Genomic DNA, 14,773 nt, shown 5'->3' with positions numbered 1-14,773 from the left:
ACGTTTTTTCATTCCCAAAATTATGAAATAAGTTAAAAACAAAAGAAAGTTTCTTTCTTCTAAGTGCTCAACCAGATAGTCCCATCTCCAGATACCTGTAACAGGAAAAGCTGATGTTAGTATAAACAAGAATCAAAGTACTGGATTCTAAATATATTAAGATGTAATTATGAAACATGTTATTACTTATCATTAGTTTATAGTTTTCTGCGTATAAAGCAATAAAACTGGAGCTGTTGAGAACACTCTACTCTCTACGGCAGTGGTCTTTCCTTTTACAAAAGGTGGATTGAACGTTGTACTTAAGTAATGGCAGAAGATAGGAAAGGAGATAAAAGAAAAGAGCTATAAGGTAAAGACAAATATTTCCTTGAACATAACAATCCAGTATTAGTAGTTTTTATAATTAATTTATTTTTCAAAACACCTTAATATTGTAACTGTAATAAGTTATTATAATTGTATAATTATAGAAAAAACATCTGATGGTAATTAACAATTTAATGGTTAATTATCAACAAACACTGTATTTATAAATTAACGAATTTTAAGCAACAATTTTCAATAGTGGAATTTCAATTCAAAATTTTGACGATATTAATTTACGTCCAAATGTAAAGACACATTGCGCCTTTTCTTTATGTAAAATTGGAAACATTCCTTTAAATCAGAAAAACAAAGAATGTTTAATATCTGCATTATATACTAAACAGCTATTAAGTAATTAAGTATAATATTTGTTCTTGTAACAGTATTAAATAACAATAACATTAATCAGTATAAAATAATACAAGTGGACGGTTATATAACAACAAAAGATATTGCGTTCCTCGTCTTTATAAAATATCTTAAATCTAAGTTCAAAAGTGGCTTAGTTATATGGAACGGTTTATATTGTAGAAAGAATTTAGTAGCCTTGTCACTTGTTCAATTATTTTCTCTATTTACCTATTTGTAACATACGACGATTTCTTTCCAAAAAATATGCCATACACTTTTATCAGTCTAATAATTAATCTATAGTACATGTTGCTGCACAGACTTGTTCTCCAAATATTCTGTAATACTATTTTAAGTACAATTTCATTTAGAACTTAATATATTTTAACGAAGGTATTACTGAGCTTCATACTTCGCTAATGTGTATGTATAACAGAATTTAAGGTACAACAAAAATAATAATAAGTAGCATTAAATAGAATTTTTATACAGATTTAAAAGTTGTTTTTTTTTAAGTAGATGTAAATAAAACTGTTTGTTAAAAAAAAGCAGTTATAATATTTAATGATATTCAACAGTATTCTATTATAATAATTATTAAACATACTGTCCAAAAATTGTCAAGTACCCTGTACACATGTACATACATACATTTACGTAATATTTTATTTTATAAATTATTGCACATCATAAAAGTTACGTGTCTGCTGGCATCAAACATAAGTAGAATATTTTACTTAACTAAAAGTTATCTACAATTTAAAAAAATACTTGATTCATCACGAATAAAAAATATTAAACTTGCCTTTGATTGTATGCTTTATGTACAAAGTATTAATTAAATACCTTACATTGTAATTTATAGACAATTTTTGAAAACAGATAGTCAATCATTCACAAAACAATTATAAAAAGCATTTTAAATCAAATTCATTATGTGTGCCAGAACTGAAAAAAAGGAAATTAATATCATTTTAAACTATGTAAAATTCATTACCTTTGATTTTTATATCATTTATCTAAAATATATAAACCTGCTGCCATTTTGAAGATGCTCACGTACTGTATCTAATGTATTATCGTATATAAAGGGACTTGTTTGAATGTTTTTCCTTTGGTAAAAAAAAAGTTGAAAGAAGCAATCGAAACAGAAGATACTATAAAATATTAAATTATGAATTTATTTCAATAGTAACTCAATTTTAGTTACGAATATAATAGAAAAACCAATTCTAACTATACAACTCGAAATAATTATCTCGAAAAATGATTAAATGCTGAATTTAACATCGAACAATGGGTCAATATCACAGCGTATTCGCAAAGAAATCCAAGGAAACTTAATTTCCTTAAAATTGCTGAGCGAAAAGAACTTTGAAAGTGGAAATACATCCATTTTAAGATGAAGTTCGAATAAATTCGTGACACTGGTAGAATATAACCATTCAGAGTCTATAATTTCTTATCTACATATATGTATGTGTGTATTCTTTGTCCAGAGAATGGACGAAACTATATCATTTCTTTTAACTTATACACTGATTATCTTAATAATATTTAGGAATCTCTCGAAACATATTTCATCAAGAATCTTTCTGTTTCGACAGAATATTAATGTAGCTTATATTTTAATTTACAAATTGTATGTCCAAGTCCCTTTTGCCGATTGAATGTAACGAAGAGGGACAACCGTGTTTCTAATATCAGGGCTTTTCGATCTTCTTACGCAATCCTGACTTAAAACCCTACATCCTGGACTCAAAGTTAATCCATTATAACTACCTTTCGGGATACTGTCACTACTAGCCACTCTTCTAACATCATTGGCCTTTTTCTCTTCGCAATTATTAACTACCGACATCAAGTTATCCGGTACTGAGTCTCTGATTTTATACATATATTGATTATTTCCGAAATACCTTGATGTTGAATTGATGGATACATTTTTTGGGCTTCGCATCGAACAACTTTCCGCACATCCATTATGACGAGTCTGACGTTTATCAACATTGTCATCCATTGAATGCCTATTACACGAATGATGGTCAAGATTTAAATTTGCGTCATTATCAACACACTGGCAAGAAATTACTGCAGCGTCAATAGAATCCGAGAACTCTGGACTTGGAATCGAGGAAATGCTGCCTATGTGAGAGAAGGCGACCGTCCCCTGGGTGTTTTGGGGACGGCGTCAGAAACATCATTCCTCCAATTCATCCATTCGGTTTCTAACAGCCATTTCTACCACTTCCAAACTTGGATAGTCAAGCTCTTTAACCAAGCATAATACAGCTGACAATATGTTTGAGTTCTAAAATCAAAGTATATGTATAAAATGTTACTTTTATTCTATACCCTTAGCTTTATATAAACTAATTATGAAACATACTCTTGTAACAGGTCTCCTGTGATAATGAAATTGGGATCTACATTTGTCCTTCTCAGAATGTCTTATCCATCCAGGCACTTGAGATGAATCTTCCTGCAGCATTGAGAAATTGTTCATATTTTATTTTAAACCACTTCAATAGATTTCTAATTAAAATCGATAACAATTACAATTCTAACCCTTTCGGCATTATGAACAGCCATTCGTCTAGGCTGAGATGGTGGTTGATGTTCCTCATAATCTGACTTTATCCTTTGATCATGATGTTCTTCATATTCTGGTTTCAATCTATTATCATAATCATAATGGTTTCTCTCTGCACGTCTATCATCTATGGATTCATTCGCCGAGAACTGCATTCGAGGAGATGTTGGTGGATAAGAACGTTGAGGGGTATCGTTGTTGCTATACTCCACATAATTTCGTCTTTCATCATAATCTCCATTGTGTCTTGAAACTGCTGGTCGATCATCGTATTCCTAAAATTTATTTTAACATAACGAATCTCCTCTAACATATATATTTTTAATAATAAACATTTCTGTTTTATGTTTTTGAATATAACAGATACAATAAACATAATTTACTTCCAAATTTGTTTAAATCTCACTGCTTGAAGTATTGCACTATTACATAGCATACATAGGATAATTATTTTCATAATTATAATATGAAAAAAATTATCGAAAAGACAGATCTTTCAGGTAAGATCAGAGATATTTTATACAATATTTTTACTATTCATTTTGTTTAAAATCTTTCTCAAATCAAAGTAGTCCTACATATCTAACAGATTCACAGTTTTTTCGGTGCTCTTTGCTTCTTATCTATTTGCTGCTGATAATTATATGCCACTAACTGATTAATTGTAGGTACTATAAAACTAAAACTAATGAACATAAAAGACTAACAAAGTAGCTCTAGAAACAAACTACTATATCGCACAAACATTTGTGCATTCTAAGATGTACCTTGATTATTTCAATAGTGTTAGTGGCCACGCTTTCATTGACGCTGCGTGACTCTGTACGTGCAGTGTCGTCTTTGCTTTGATTCTTTGACTGTCCATTCTGTAGCTGTCAGTTTATGATGGTAAAAGTAGCAACAATATAATTGTACTTAGTCGTTAAATATTAACTTAATTATTTCACTTAACAATTATTACTAAGAGAAAAAGTTAAATTATGCTTCTAAATTTACCAAGTAAATAAAAGCGATCCATTAAAAGTAGAATAATCTGATTGATTTCTTTTACACATAAAAGCCTATTAGTAAAAACCTGTTCTCATGCAAAAGTAAATAATATATAATTAATTGACTTACTTCATATGTATATTGATTATTTTGTGAATAATGATGAGATGGTGAAGTACTGTAATTTGCATTTCTATGATCTGGATCATGATATTCTTCTTGAGTATGTTGTGGTTCTTCAAAACTTCTCTGTGAACAAATATAAAAAGTTACTTTGTTGAAACATACAGAGTTGTGTATGAAAATTTTAATTATCACGGATAAAATATTTGTAAAATAAGTTAGAATACTATAAAGCTCATGTTACCTGATCACTTGAGGAACTATATCTTCGATGTCTTATACCTTCCGGTTCTCCAATATATTCGGTAGCAATATCCTAATTATGTAAATGTTATTGAAATGTTAGAACAATTGTTAAAAATGCATTAGAAAAATGCTTTGTTACAAATTTCTGATGGAATTAAATAAAATTATACCTTACTAAATATTTTTATATGTTACAATACATAAGTTAAAGTTTAGTTACCTACTTCAGTTACAAATTTTAATATGAATATTCTACAATAAAGTAATAAATGATTTATATAATATTTGTATGAATGATCTTACTTCTGGACTAACTGTATCTGACTGTGGTGGAGATGCATCCATATCAAGAGGATGAACTAAAATTCGACCCCTTGTTAATGCAGTTTGCACTTCCTCAGGTGATACCACTTTGTCATCAAGTTTTTGTAAGTTTGGCAAAGCTCTCAAAACAGCCATTCGATATCTGGAAACAGATTAATCAATTAAAATTTCTATTCAACAATTACCACATAATTTAATAAAATTTACTATACCCGTCTTTTTCAGCACAAGGATTTTCACCAAGCCATAGATTTCGTAAGTGAGGTAATCCTTGAAGGTAACAAACTTCATTCAAATCTTTAATATTATTTTTTCTTACAAACAAATCTTGAAGACTTAAACAGTATTGAAAATCAGCAAGAGTATTGATATTATTTACACTGAAAATAAATAAAAGTAACTTATAGACATATATTATTGCTGCAACTTCCAATTTTAATATTTTTACAGTATTACTTTTTTATATAAATATTTTCATCACATTTGTTAATCTACTTATGAACTAAGTTGGATATGAATTTTAATACCACATATTCTGAACATACATTATACATTATTCAAGTATTTAATAAGAATTACAAAAAGACTTATCTACAAATACATACAAAATGAATATTTCAATAAAATAAAATTCTTTAATATATTTTCAATAACATAATAAACACATATGTACTTTTACTATAAAGTTATAAAAAAAAATTTATATTTAGCCTTAAACTTTGATAAAGTGAAATGTAACTACTATAAAATAAAACATTTATACTATAAAAAAAAACTATTCAACATCAAATGTGCAGAAGGAAAATTAATATTACTTTTACTAGTTACAATTCCTACAATTAACATTAATCATAAATATCATTTCTAAACTAATACAGATTTATAAATGAAAATGTATTTATTTGGGTAAGATCAGTTTTAGTTTTCTTTAATAGCATTGAAATATATTACAATGAATTCAAAATGTGTGGGTAGAACAACTTCTGAAGTTGTGGGCTGTACCTATGATCTTGAGTTTTATATAAACATGTCCATAGTAGGAGTGCATTAGAGTCTTTGCAATACTAAAAGTTTTAAATGACTGAGCTCATTGCTGTAATACAAGCAATGTAATAATTATTATTAAACCTTCTTGTCTAAACAACGTTTACATGTATGAAATAAATAAGCAATATGTAAAGAAGATAACGTTTATATTATAAATTATAATACTTTATTTTCTCACCTTAATGACAGTACTTCCACATTTTTCATTTTCCTTAAAATGCTTACATCAGTCAGTTCTGTACCCCTACATTAATAATACATCAAGATAAATAAACAAGTATAAATTAACAATTATTTTATGATGACAAATTAAGATTAATTCTAATAAGATCAATGTAATATAATTAAAGAAGTTTAAATGAAAATTAAGCATTAAATATGTAAATAATTAATTTTACCTTGATGATTCACAAAATCTATAAATTATTTAACTTTTAGACTTAGTACAAATTATAGTACTTTATTACTATTAAAAAGAAATAAAATAACGAAACATAATAATATATTAGCTATTAGAATAATATATCTTTTAACAGAAACGTATAAGAAATTACAAATTACGTACAAGCTGAATCTACTATAAAATATACATACTACATTGAACTTGTCATTTTAATCTCATAAGATGCAACAATTATTGAATAATAAGAGAACAAGTAACACATCATTTTAAAAGCATAGGATTCTAATAAATGCTTACCAACAATTAAGTTTCTTCACAGCAGAGAAGTCGGACATTCGTGTCCGAGCCACGACCATTTCTTCTGTTAATTTTACCATAATGAAATTTATGATTCATAAAATTAATTGAAATAATGTAACAAGAGATCTTGCAAAATGTTAGAAATAATTAAAAGAAATATATAATCAAGATCATCACGACAAATTTGTCAAACGTAAGTCGAAACCGCAATCAAAACCTGTCGCCAACATGGCTTGCTGTTGACTAGTTGAAAAATACAATGCGTAACTTTCACAAAATGCACACTTGACTGTTCTCAGCAAAGTACGCATGTGTGCTAGGCCATTAATGTAATATAGAAGTGTAACTCAGTTTAATTTCTTGGAATATATTCAACTTTACCGTTCCAAGAAAGTCACGTAAATGACATAAAATATACCATTACATCAATGCTTAAACATTCCGTGCAGGATACCTTAGTTTTTCAATAAATACTTTTTCGATTTTTATTGTAATAATTACTATTACACGTATTTCTGTTCCATGCTATTTTCCGTATTTCGAGCTCTTTAACGTGCTAGGGAAATTATTCCCGCTTCAATGGTATACTTTTTTCTGTTCATTGTAGCCAAGAATTGAAGTTTTGTAAAACCGAAAACGCACTTGTAGCACCTTGTAGTATAAAAGATGTGTATGATATTCGCACGATAGCACGTGTAAGAAATTAAGAAGAGAGAATAACAAACATTTAATAGTCGTTTAATTTATATAAAAGTGTTTATAACATCTAACATTGCAAAGATGCAGAAAGTTGGGAAATTAAATTCTTCAATTGATATCATCCCACTACAAGAGCTCAGTGAGGATCATAAATCAAAAAATATGAATAACAAGCATAAAGTTGATTCTTCTCACAAATATTTACGAGATCAATTATTAATTTCACGTGTACAAACGGTAATTTGGTTATTTCATAACGTTTATAAGATTTCTGTTTAACTATATACATAAAGCCAGCAGATCTTTTACTGTTTGCGCGGTAACTTGCATATTAACATAATTATTAATTTAAAAATACAAAATTCATTACAACAACCTCTAAGGAGTTACAAGTATACATATATTATTTTCTATTGATTGGAATGTTATTATATCTTTTTTTCTTTTAGTACATGCATGAAAATGAAAATAAAGTCTATATTGATGTTAATGAAATGGCAGATGCTTTACAAAGAAAATACCGTGATTATCGTATTAAAAAAAGAGGTCCCTTTAGGGCACTAGTACGCAAAGCGTACGATGAACTTACAGAAATGTTTGCAAAGAAGTATTGCGCCCGGGATTGGCCTGCTTATGATGATGATGAAGAAGAGGAGGAAGTTGATGTCGAGGTACTTACATCTGTAATATTAAAACTAGGCTGCCTTCCACTTCGTGGCTGACATACTGGAGCAAAACGATTGATTTGCAGTAAAAGTAACTTTAATTACTCTATTACTTGCGAATCTCTCTAATTACTAAGCGTAATTCCGATTTCTCTCATAGACTTAACATGGGTATCAGTTTCTATAACCATTCCTTGAAGACACCATTGATCTCTGATTTTATTCTATATAAACATTCACAGTGACCACTGTGATCGGCTTGTAAATAATGGTCAAAATTGATAATCTAGATTTTGAGTTAAAATGTCACAAAAATCCCGATCAGTCGTTTAATAGTGGAGCTTCGCTCGCTACGCTCCATTAATATTATAGGGTATACAACAGTAGTAAATATTATATTGAATTGCTTTCAGTCAGATCCTCAAAATACTATGTTGGATGGCATGCTATTAAAAATGTATAAAAAGTCTCAAAATAAACAAAATGGAAATTCTAGCGATAAAGAACTTATAGACATTAGTAGCGACGATGATGTGAACAAAGTAGAAGCAAATTCTAATAAAACAAATGAACCTGACGTTGCGGAAAAGAATCTGCAACAAAAAGCTGGCCCATCTTCATGTACAAAAAAACCTGAACCAATTAAGGAACAACATCCAAAAGCAGTAAATTTTAATACTTCTTTTCTTGTTATACTATGTTTTCTCAACTTAATATTTTTTACTACACTTTGTTCCATTTTAATAGCCCATAAAAGAAACACAACATGATAAAGATACAGGAAGAGGATCAAGAACAACAACAGGAACAGCGACAACAGTTACAGAACTTTCTACTAGAAAACGACAACGTGATAGAGATAGTGATAATACTCACTTTACATTCTCAAAGAAAGCTAAAGGAATACCCATATCTGAGCCAAAAGTCACATTTACAGACATAGGAGGAAATGATAAAGTTTTAAATACTGTATGTAAATTACTTGCGCATATGAAACATCCGGAAATCTTTAAACAACTTGGGATATCACCACCTAGAGGATTTTTACTGCACGGTCCACCTGGTTGTGGAAAAACTTTATTAGCATATGCTATTGCAGGAGTAAGATAGTAGTTAATTATAAATACATATGTTTTATTTTTCATTATTTACGTTTATTTATTTGTCAAATTTAGGAATTAGGAATACCTTTATTAAAAGTAGCAGCACCTGAATTAGTGGCTGGAGTATCAGGGGAAAGTGAAGCAAGAATTCGGGAGCTATTTGAACAAGCACTTGCAATTGCACCTTGTGTCATTTTCTTAGATGAAATTGATGCTGTAGCACCGCATAGGGCTACAGCTCAAAGAGAAATGGAAAGAAGAATCGTAGCGCAATTACTATCATGTTTGGATGGTAAGTTGCTACATAAGATTACAATAAATCATGAATGTAATTTTGAAATACAAGTGATATATTTTATTGAATAGAATTGAGTTTGAAGGAGAATGGTATTAGAGTACTAGTACTTGGGGCAACAAATCGACCTGATTCGCTAGATCCAGCATTGAGAAGAGCTGGTCGTTTTGATCACGAAGTATGTCTCGGAATACCTGATAGAGAAGCTAGAGCAAAAATTTTAGCCGTACATACAGAAAAAGTAGCACTTGCCCCTAATGTTAGTTTATCTACAATTGCTTCACTTACACCAGGTTTCGTTGGTGCCGATTTAGTTGCGTTAATTAGAGAAGCAGCTATGGCAGCTGTAGATAGGTAAGTAATGATGAATATATTAAAAGAATATATTCAATATAATGAAGTATAATTTCATAAATTGATTTCTGTTTTTTAGAATACTTGAAGACTTAAATAGGTCCGCGACAGATAATAAATCATCAGAAACAGCGGAAGTTAATAACGATACTGATAAAGAATCACAAAATTTTGAGAATTCTGGTAATCTAGTTGAAGAGGCAACTATTGAACCACCTACCTCAGATCAAACTGATGTTCCTAAATTAGACAAGACAAATAATTCAGATAATCTACAAACGACAGAGATGGATGTAATACAAGAAAATTCCAAATCTCCTGATTTAACAGGGTTACTTACTTGGTTACGTAATGATCCACCACTTCCTTCAGAACGACTTTCAAGTTTATGTATTGAACATAGTGATTTTGAAACTGCACTTCGTATTATACAGCCATCGGCCAAGAGAGAAGGTTTCGCTACAGTACCAGATGTTACGTGGGACGATGTTGGTTCTTTAAGAGATATTAGAGAGGAATTACAAATGACTATACTTGTAATTATAATTATACTTACTAGAGTAATCTGAACAAATTTGTATTACATTTAAAATGTGTTAGATATTTTCTTTTTGATTTCTCTTCTTTTCTGTTGTGTTTAACATTCTAGGCCCCAGTTCGACATTCTGAACATTTTACAGCCTTAGGATTAACAACACCTACTGGAGTATTATTATGTGGTCCACCTGGTTGTGGAAAAACATTGTTAGCTAAAGCTATTGCAAATGAAGCGGGTATTAATTTTATTTCTGTTAAAGGACCAGAACTTTTAAATATGGTAATAATTGTTATTACTAAAATTATTAATTTAATTCTTTTTACCTTTCAATGTAAATACATATATCTATTTCAGTATGTCGGCGAAAGTGAAAAAGCAGTCCGACAGTGTTTTATGAGAGCAAGAAATTCTGCGCCATGTGTTATATTTTTTGACGAATTAGACGCGTTATGTCCTAGGCGATCAGAAGGCGATAATTCTGCAACTTCGCGGGTTGTCAATCAAATGCTTACTGAAATGGATGGAGTTGAAGGACGACAGGGGGTATTTTTGATGGCTGCAAGTAATCGACCTGACATTATAGATGCAGCAGTATTAAGACCAGGAAGACTGGATAAAATTTTATACGTTGATTTGCCTACATCGGCGGATCGTGTTGATATTCTAAGAGCATTAACAAAGGTATTTTACTTATACAATTATTAATTAAGTGAATGTATTTAAAAAGAAATATATGTCTTACAAATATATTTGTACTTGCAGAATGCAACTAAACCAAAATTGGCTGTAGACGTAAATCTTGAAGAAATAGGATACAACAGTAAATGTGATGGTTATACTGGAGCGGATTTGGCAGCATTAATAAGAGAAGCTGGAATAGAAGCATTAAGAGACTTAATGGATATGCATTATTCCGGACAACCAGAAATTTCTATGCGGCATATATTGAGCGCTTTCGATAAAATTAGGCCATCCGTTCAGGAAAAGGTAATTGCTTTTAATGATTACTATTCAAATTTTTTGCTTATATAAAACACAAACTAACAAATCGTAGGATATTAAACATTACGAGAAATTAAAGAAACTGTATTCGATAAAAAAAAAATTGGATGATACACCGATGGAAACTCCAGTTGATACACCTATAGTGGATGTTGTTATGGAACCCATGGAAACGTGAAATAAAAATATTACATAAGTATGTAAAAATCTTCCAATTTAAAGTACACTTTCGATCTGACAAACCCAACATAAAAGTACATACTGTATGTCTTAACTTTATTTTTATAATTGAACTGTTTATCTCTAATATTCTAAAATAAAATGTAGTGTTAAATTTCAATTTGTTTCAAAATAAAAGATAAAATCTGAATTGTTTTTTTTTACGTTTAATTGAAAATTAAATACCTGCAATATCATTATTGGTTTAGTAATTTATGTTCAACTTATTTTTGGTTAATTTAAACAATTTCTAGTTGAACTATACTAGTTTAATACGCAAAATAAATGTAAAATTATATTTCTTTTTATTATGAATTAGATGTATTACTGTACTAATATTAATCTTCGTCGATAAATATGTTATAACTATCTTTTATCTGTTTATAAAAATTAGCTGTTATTTTGTTTACATAAAGTTATACATGTATATGTAGTGCCTAATGAACATACGTTGTTATTATACAGGTTTCCAATCATATAAATGTATAATTTACCATTTATAAACGTTTTATTAACATTAAAACACTTAATATATACACGATTTTTTTAATACATAACATCTTTTTGTTCCAAACCCTTTCTGATTAATAAAACACGTGTATAAAATACCTACACCGTTTATGTTCCAAACTAATGCAAATAAATTAAATTGTGATAACTAAACTAAACTTGTTAAATTTAAAGAAATTAAATGACATAGTAAATTTCAACTACTGATTACATTAAAATTATGTCTTAAAAGCTAAGCATGAATAGTAATTATCTGTATAATAAAATACATGCTAAGATGTATGTATAAAAGTATGACATTGGGAACAATGTAAAGGACAGCTGTGGTCACTTTTTGTTAAAAACTCGCTATATAATAGATGCAATGGTAATGATGTCCAATCAAACTTACATTGCATAGCTCCTTTTTAATAAAACGTAGTTGCTTTATAGAAAAATAGTATAAAATTTATTGAAATAGGCTAGCCCATCATTGAATATATGGTTGTGTTGTTCGATTTTTCACAATCCAAGGATGATTTAAAACGTTCTCTAAAGGTAATCTTTGATCTGGATCAACTACCAGTAACTAAACAAAAAAATGAAAAAATTAATAATTTAAAAAAAAATGAAATATCACTTGTAATAAGTAAAAATAACTCCACCTGAGATATTAAATTTTTAGCACCATCGCTAACAAAGTCAGGAAACTTGTATTTAGCTTTCTTAATTTTCATATATGTCTGTTCGTAAGTTTTAGCTAAGAATGGTGGAGTACCAACTAGACATTCATAACATAGAACACCAAGTCCCCATAAATCTACAGTGTGATCATGTGTTTTTCCAGCTACCATTTCTGGTGGCAAATAGTCTAAAGTGCCACACAGAGTATTTCTTCTAGAAGAGGGAGCATGGACAGACCACCCAAAGTCTGCCATTTTTAATTCTCCCTTCATCCCAAGTAATAAATTTTCAGGCTTAATATCACGATGTATCACTTTTTTACTGTGACAATATTTTAAAGCATCTGCTAATTGAGATACATATGTTGCTGTTCTGACTTCATCAAAGCGTTTGTTTGGTTGGGCATTTAATTCCTTAAATAATTCTCCATTCGGGGCATACTCCAAAATTAAATATACCCTCTTGTCGTCATGAAAATACCCATACATCTTTAAAATATTTGGATGCCTATGTAAAAAAAAAAATCATAAATTTGTATTATTATTTTTATAATAGAGAAATTTAACATTTTTAAATTATACCTTAAGTGAGTTTGAATTTCAATTTCTCTTCTAACTTGATGTTCCACATCAGCTTTCTCTATTTGTGCTTTAAATAATACTTTCATAGCAATAATGAATTTTGATTTCTTTTCCCTAGCTAAATAAACATTTCCAAATTTTCCTTTTCCTAAGGCACGTCCAATGTCAAAATCAGTTAATACCCATTTTTTACTACTTTGATTTTTGTTCATCCCACTATTTTGTTCTTCATTTTTGTCAGTGTCTGTCTTCTTGGTATTTACATTTTCTTTATCACTTTTATCGTCAATCTTATTTTTTATAGATTCTATTGTTTTAAGAGATGCAGGCACTATTAATTCTGTAGATATCTTTTCACTGTTTCCTTTGTTTTGCTTACAATTTGCAATGTAAGTATTACACTGATCTTTTACAGCACCAACAGTTTGTATATTTTTTGATATATTTTCAGTTAATACAGGATTAGTTATTTTTAACTGTTTAAGATTATTTTCCATTTGATCGGTTACTCGTGTTTGAAGAGTAGCTTTATTGTTCTTTAGCATTGCTGAAATATTAGCTACAATAATAATTCAAATATAAGACAAATAATTCAAAACTTGAATAAAACTTAATTTTTACATTTAGAGGCTATTTTATATACACAGATAGTTTCATTCTGCAAGAAAACAATGTCAAAATCTTAATTATTTTAGAAAATTCGTACTAATAAAAAAGGGACTTACTTTGAAAACTCAGTGAAACAGAAATTACATCTACCAATTCCTATTTCAAAATAACGAATTTCCTCGTTTTCTTCTGATTGGCTAAATGACCACGTCGTATGAAGTAAATCTCAAGGTAGAAGACTTTATGGGGAAATTTAAAATTTAGTTTACAGCGTCACCTATCTCATCTGGGGGTGTCTGGGACCTCCTAATGTCCAGTCTTCTATGTATACATCTGCAGTCGCTGTCTAAACATAAAAAAAAGAAGACAATGTCATTACCGACGCGGATTGATTGTAAAAGAACGGTGATTTACAAATTTAAAGTATATTAAAGAATATTAATAATGCACCTACATAATTATCTTCATTAAGGTTTAAACTTTAAATTGACAAAAGATCAGTCCGCTACTTTTTTCCGGCAGTGGTTTACCTAGGTAAGTAGTTCGGGGAAAATCAATCGGTAAGTCGTGGAGTAGTTTTAGCCGTCTTTGAGTAGATAGCGCAGTGCTCGAATTTTTAAATTTTTCGATTATGTACTAATTTTTGAAAATATTCAATTTTGCAATTAACAATTAAAAAACTAACATACAAATTGTAAATCACTAATGAAATAACCACTCATGATCGTACAACTATGATAATAAAGAAGACTATAATAAAGGGGTAAAATGTAAGGGATACAAAGATAT

The 14,773-nt window shown here is 29.4% G+C and overlaps 3 protein-coding genes across 10 annotated transcripts; 1 reads left to right on the top strand and 2 right to left on the bottom strand.

Moving 5' to 3' along the window:
- Positions 1-1,258: 1,258 nt before the first annotated feature.
- LOC114871281 (cilia- and flagella-associated protein 410) lies at positions 1,259-7,058 on the bottom strand. Of its 4 annotated transcripts, none has more exons than XM_029176973.2 (10): positions 6,744-7,058; positions 6,222-6,287; positions 5,209-5,376; positions 4,976-5,138; positions 4,671-4,742; positions 4,433-4,552; positions 4,081-4,185; positions 3,280-3,588; positions 3,110-3,202; positions 1,259-3,031 (listed from the first exon to the last, which is right to left on the bottom strand). In XM_029176973.2, the coding sequence occupies exons 1-10, from the start codon at positions 6,821-6,823 to the stop codon at positions 2,921-2,923; spliced, it is 1,287 nt and encodes a 428-aa protein (XP_029032806.1). In that variant the 5' UTR covers positions 6,824-7,058; the 3' UTR covers positions 1,259-2,920. The 4 variants fall into 4 exon arrangements, with proteins under 4 accessions (XP_029032806.1, XP_029032807.1, XP_029032808.1 ...); XM_029176974.2 differs by having other exon boundaries at positions 3,289-3,588; positions 6,744-7,055; XM_029176975.2 differs by lacking the exon at positions 4,671-4,742.
- Positions 7,059-7,352: 294 nt separating this feature from the next.
- Positions 7,353-11,737, top strand: LOC114871280 (nuclear valosin-containing protein-like). The gene is made up of 11 exons (XM_029176972.2): positions 7,353-7,682; positions 7,895-8,116; positions 8,524-8,775; positions 8,858-9,211; positions 9,286-9,505; positions 9,580-9,862; positions 9,942-10,398; positions 10,512-10,679; positions 10,755-11,081; positions 11,163-11,387; positions 11,455-11,737. The coding sequence occupies exons 1-11, from the start codon at positions 7,527-7,529 to the stop codon at positions 11,578-11,580; spliced, it is 2,790 nt and encodes a 929-aa protein (XP_029032805.1). The 5' UTR covers positions 7,353-7,526; the 3' UTR covers positions 11,581-11,737.
- A 373-nt stretch (positions 11,738-12,110) lies between these two features.
- On the bottom strand, positions 12,111-14,293 carry LOC114871283 (aurora kinase C-like). 5 transcript variants are annotated; one of them, XM_029176982.2, is made up of 5 exons: positions 14,101-14,291; positions 13,997-14,033; positions 13,376-13,922; positions 12,776-13,301; positions 12,111-12,699 (listed from the first exon to the last, which is right to left on the bottom strand). In XM_029176982.2, exons 3-5 carry the CDS (start codon positions 13,918-13,920, stop codon positions 12,601-12,603), a joined length of 1,170 nt encoding a protein of 389 aa, XP_029032815.1. In that variant the 5' UTR covers positions 13,921-13,922; positions 13,997-14,033; positions 14,101-14,291; the 3' UTR covers positions 12,111-12,600. The 5 variants fall into 5 exon arrangements, with proteins under 5 accessions (XP_029032815.1, XP_029032810.1, XP_029032814.1 ...); XM_029176977.2 differs by having other exon boundaries at positions 13,376-14,033; positions 14,101-14,293; XM_029176981.2 differs by lacking the exon at positions 13,997-14,033.
- Between the last annotated feature and the right edge of the window lie 480 nt (positions 14,294-14,773).

Source organism: Osmia bicornis, chromosome 10, assembly GCF_907164935.1.
Source record: "Osmia bicornis bicornis chromosome 10, iOsmBic2.1, whole genome shotgun sequence".
NCBI lineage: Eukaryota > Metazoa > Arthropoda > Insecta > Hymenoptera > Megachilidae > Osmia > Osmia bicornis.
This window is presented reverse-complemented; position numbering and strand designations above follow the sequence as displayed.

Coding starts and splice junctions, on each gene's coding strand:
- LOC114871281 (XM_029176973.2), bottom strand. CDS start 6,823: ATGGTAAAATTAACAGAAGAAATGGTCGTGGCTCGGACACGAATGTCC. Junction 6,288..6,743: donor GTGAAGAAACTTAATTGTTG/GTAAGCATTTAT, acceptor TTATTAATGTAG/GGGTACAGAACTGACTGATG. Junction 3,203..3,279: donor ATGCCGAAAGGGTTAGAATT/GTAATTGTTATC, acceptor TCAATGCTGCAG/GAAGATTCATCTCAAGTGCC.
- LOC114871280 (XM_029176972.2), top strand. CDS start 7,527: ATGCAGAAAGTTGGGAAATTAAATTCTTCAATTGATATCATCCCACTA. Junction 9,212..9,285: donor TAGCATATGCTATTGCAGGA/GTAAGATAGTAG, acceptor TGTCAAATTTAG/GAATTAGGAATACCTTTATT. Junction 9,863..9,941: donor GCTATGGCAGCTGTAGATAG/GTAAGTAATGAT, acceptor TCTGTTTTTTAG/AATACTTGAAGACTTAAATA.
- LOC114871283 (XM_029176977.2), bottom strand. CDS start 13,920: ATGCTAAAGAACAATAAAGCTACTCTTCAAACACGAGTAACCGATCAA. Junction 13,302..13,375: donor GAAATTCAAACTCACTTAAG/GTATAATTTAAA, acceptor TTTTTTACATAG/GCATCCAAATATTTTAAAGA. Junction 12,700..12,775: donor CTAAAAATTTAATATCTCAG/GTGGAGTTATTT, acceptor TTTTTTGTTTAG/TTACTGGTAGTTGATCCAGA.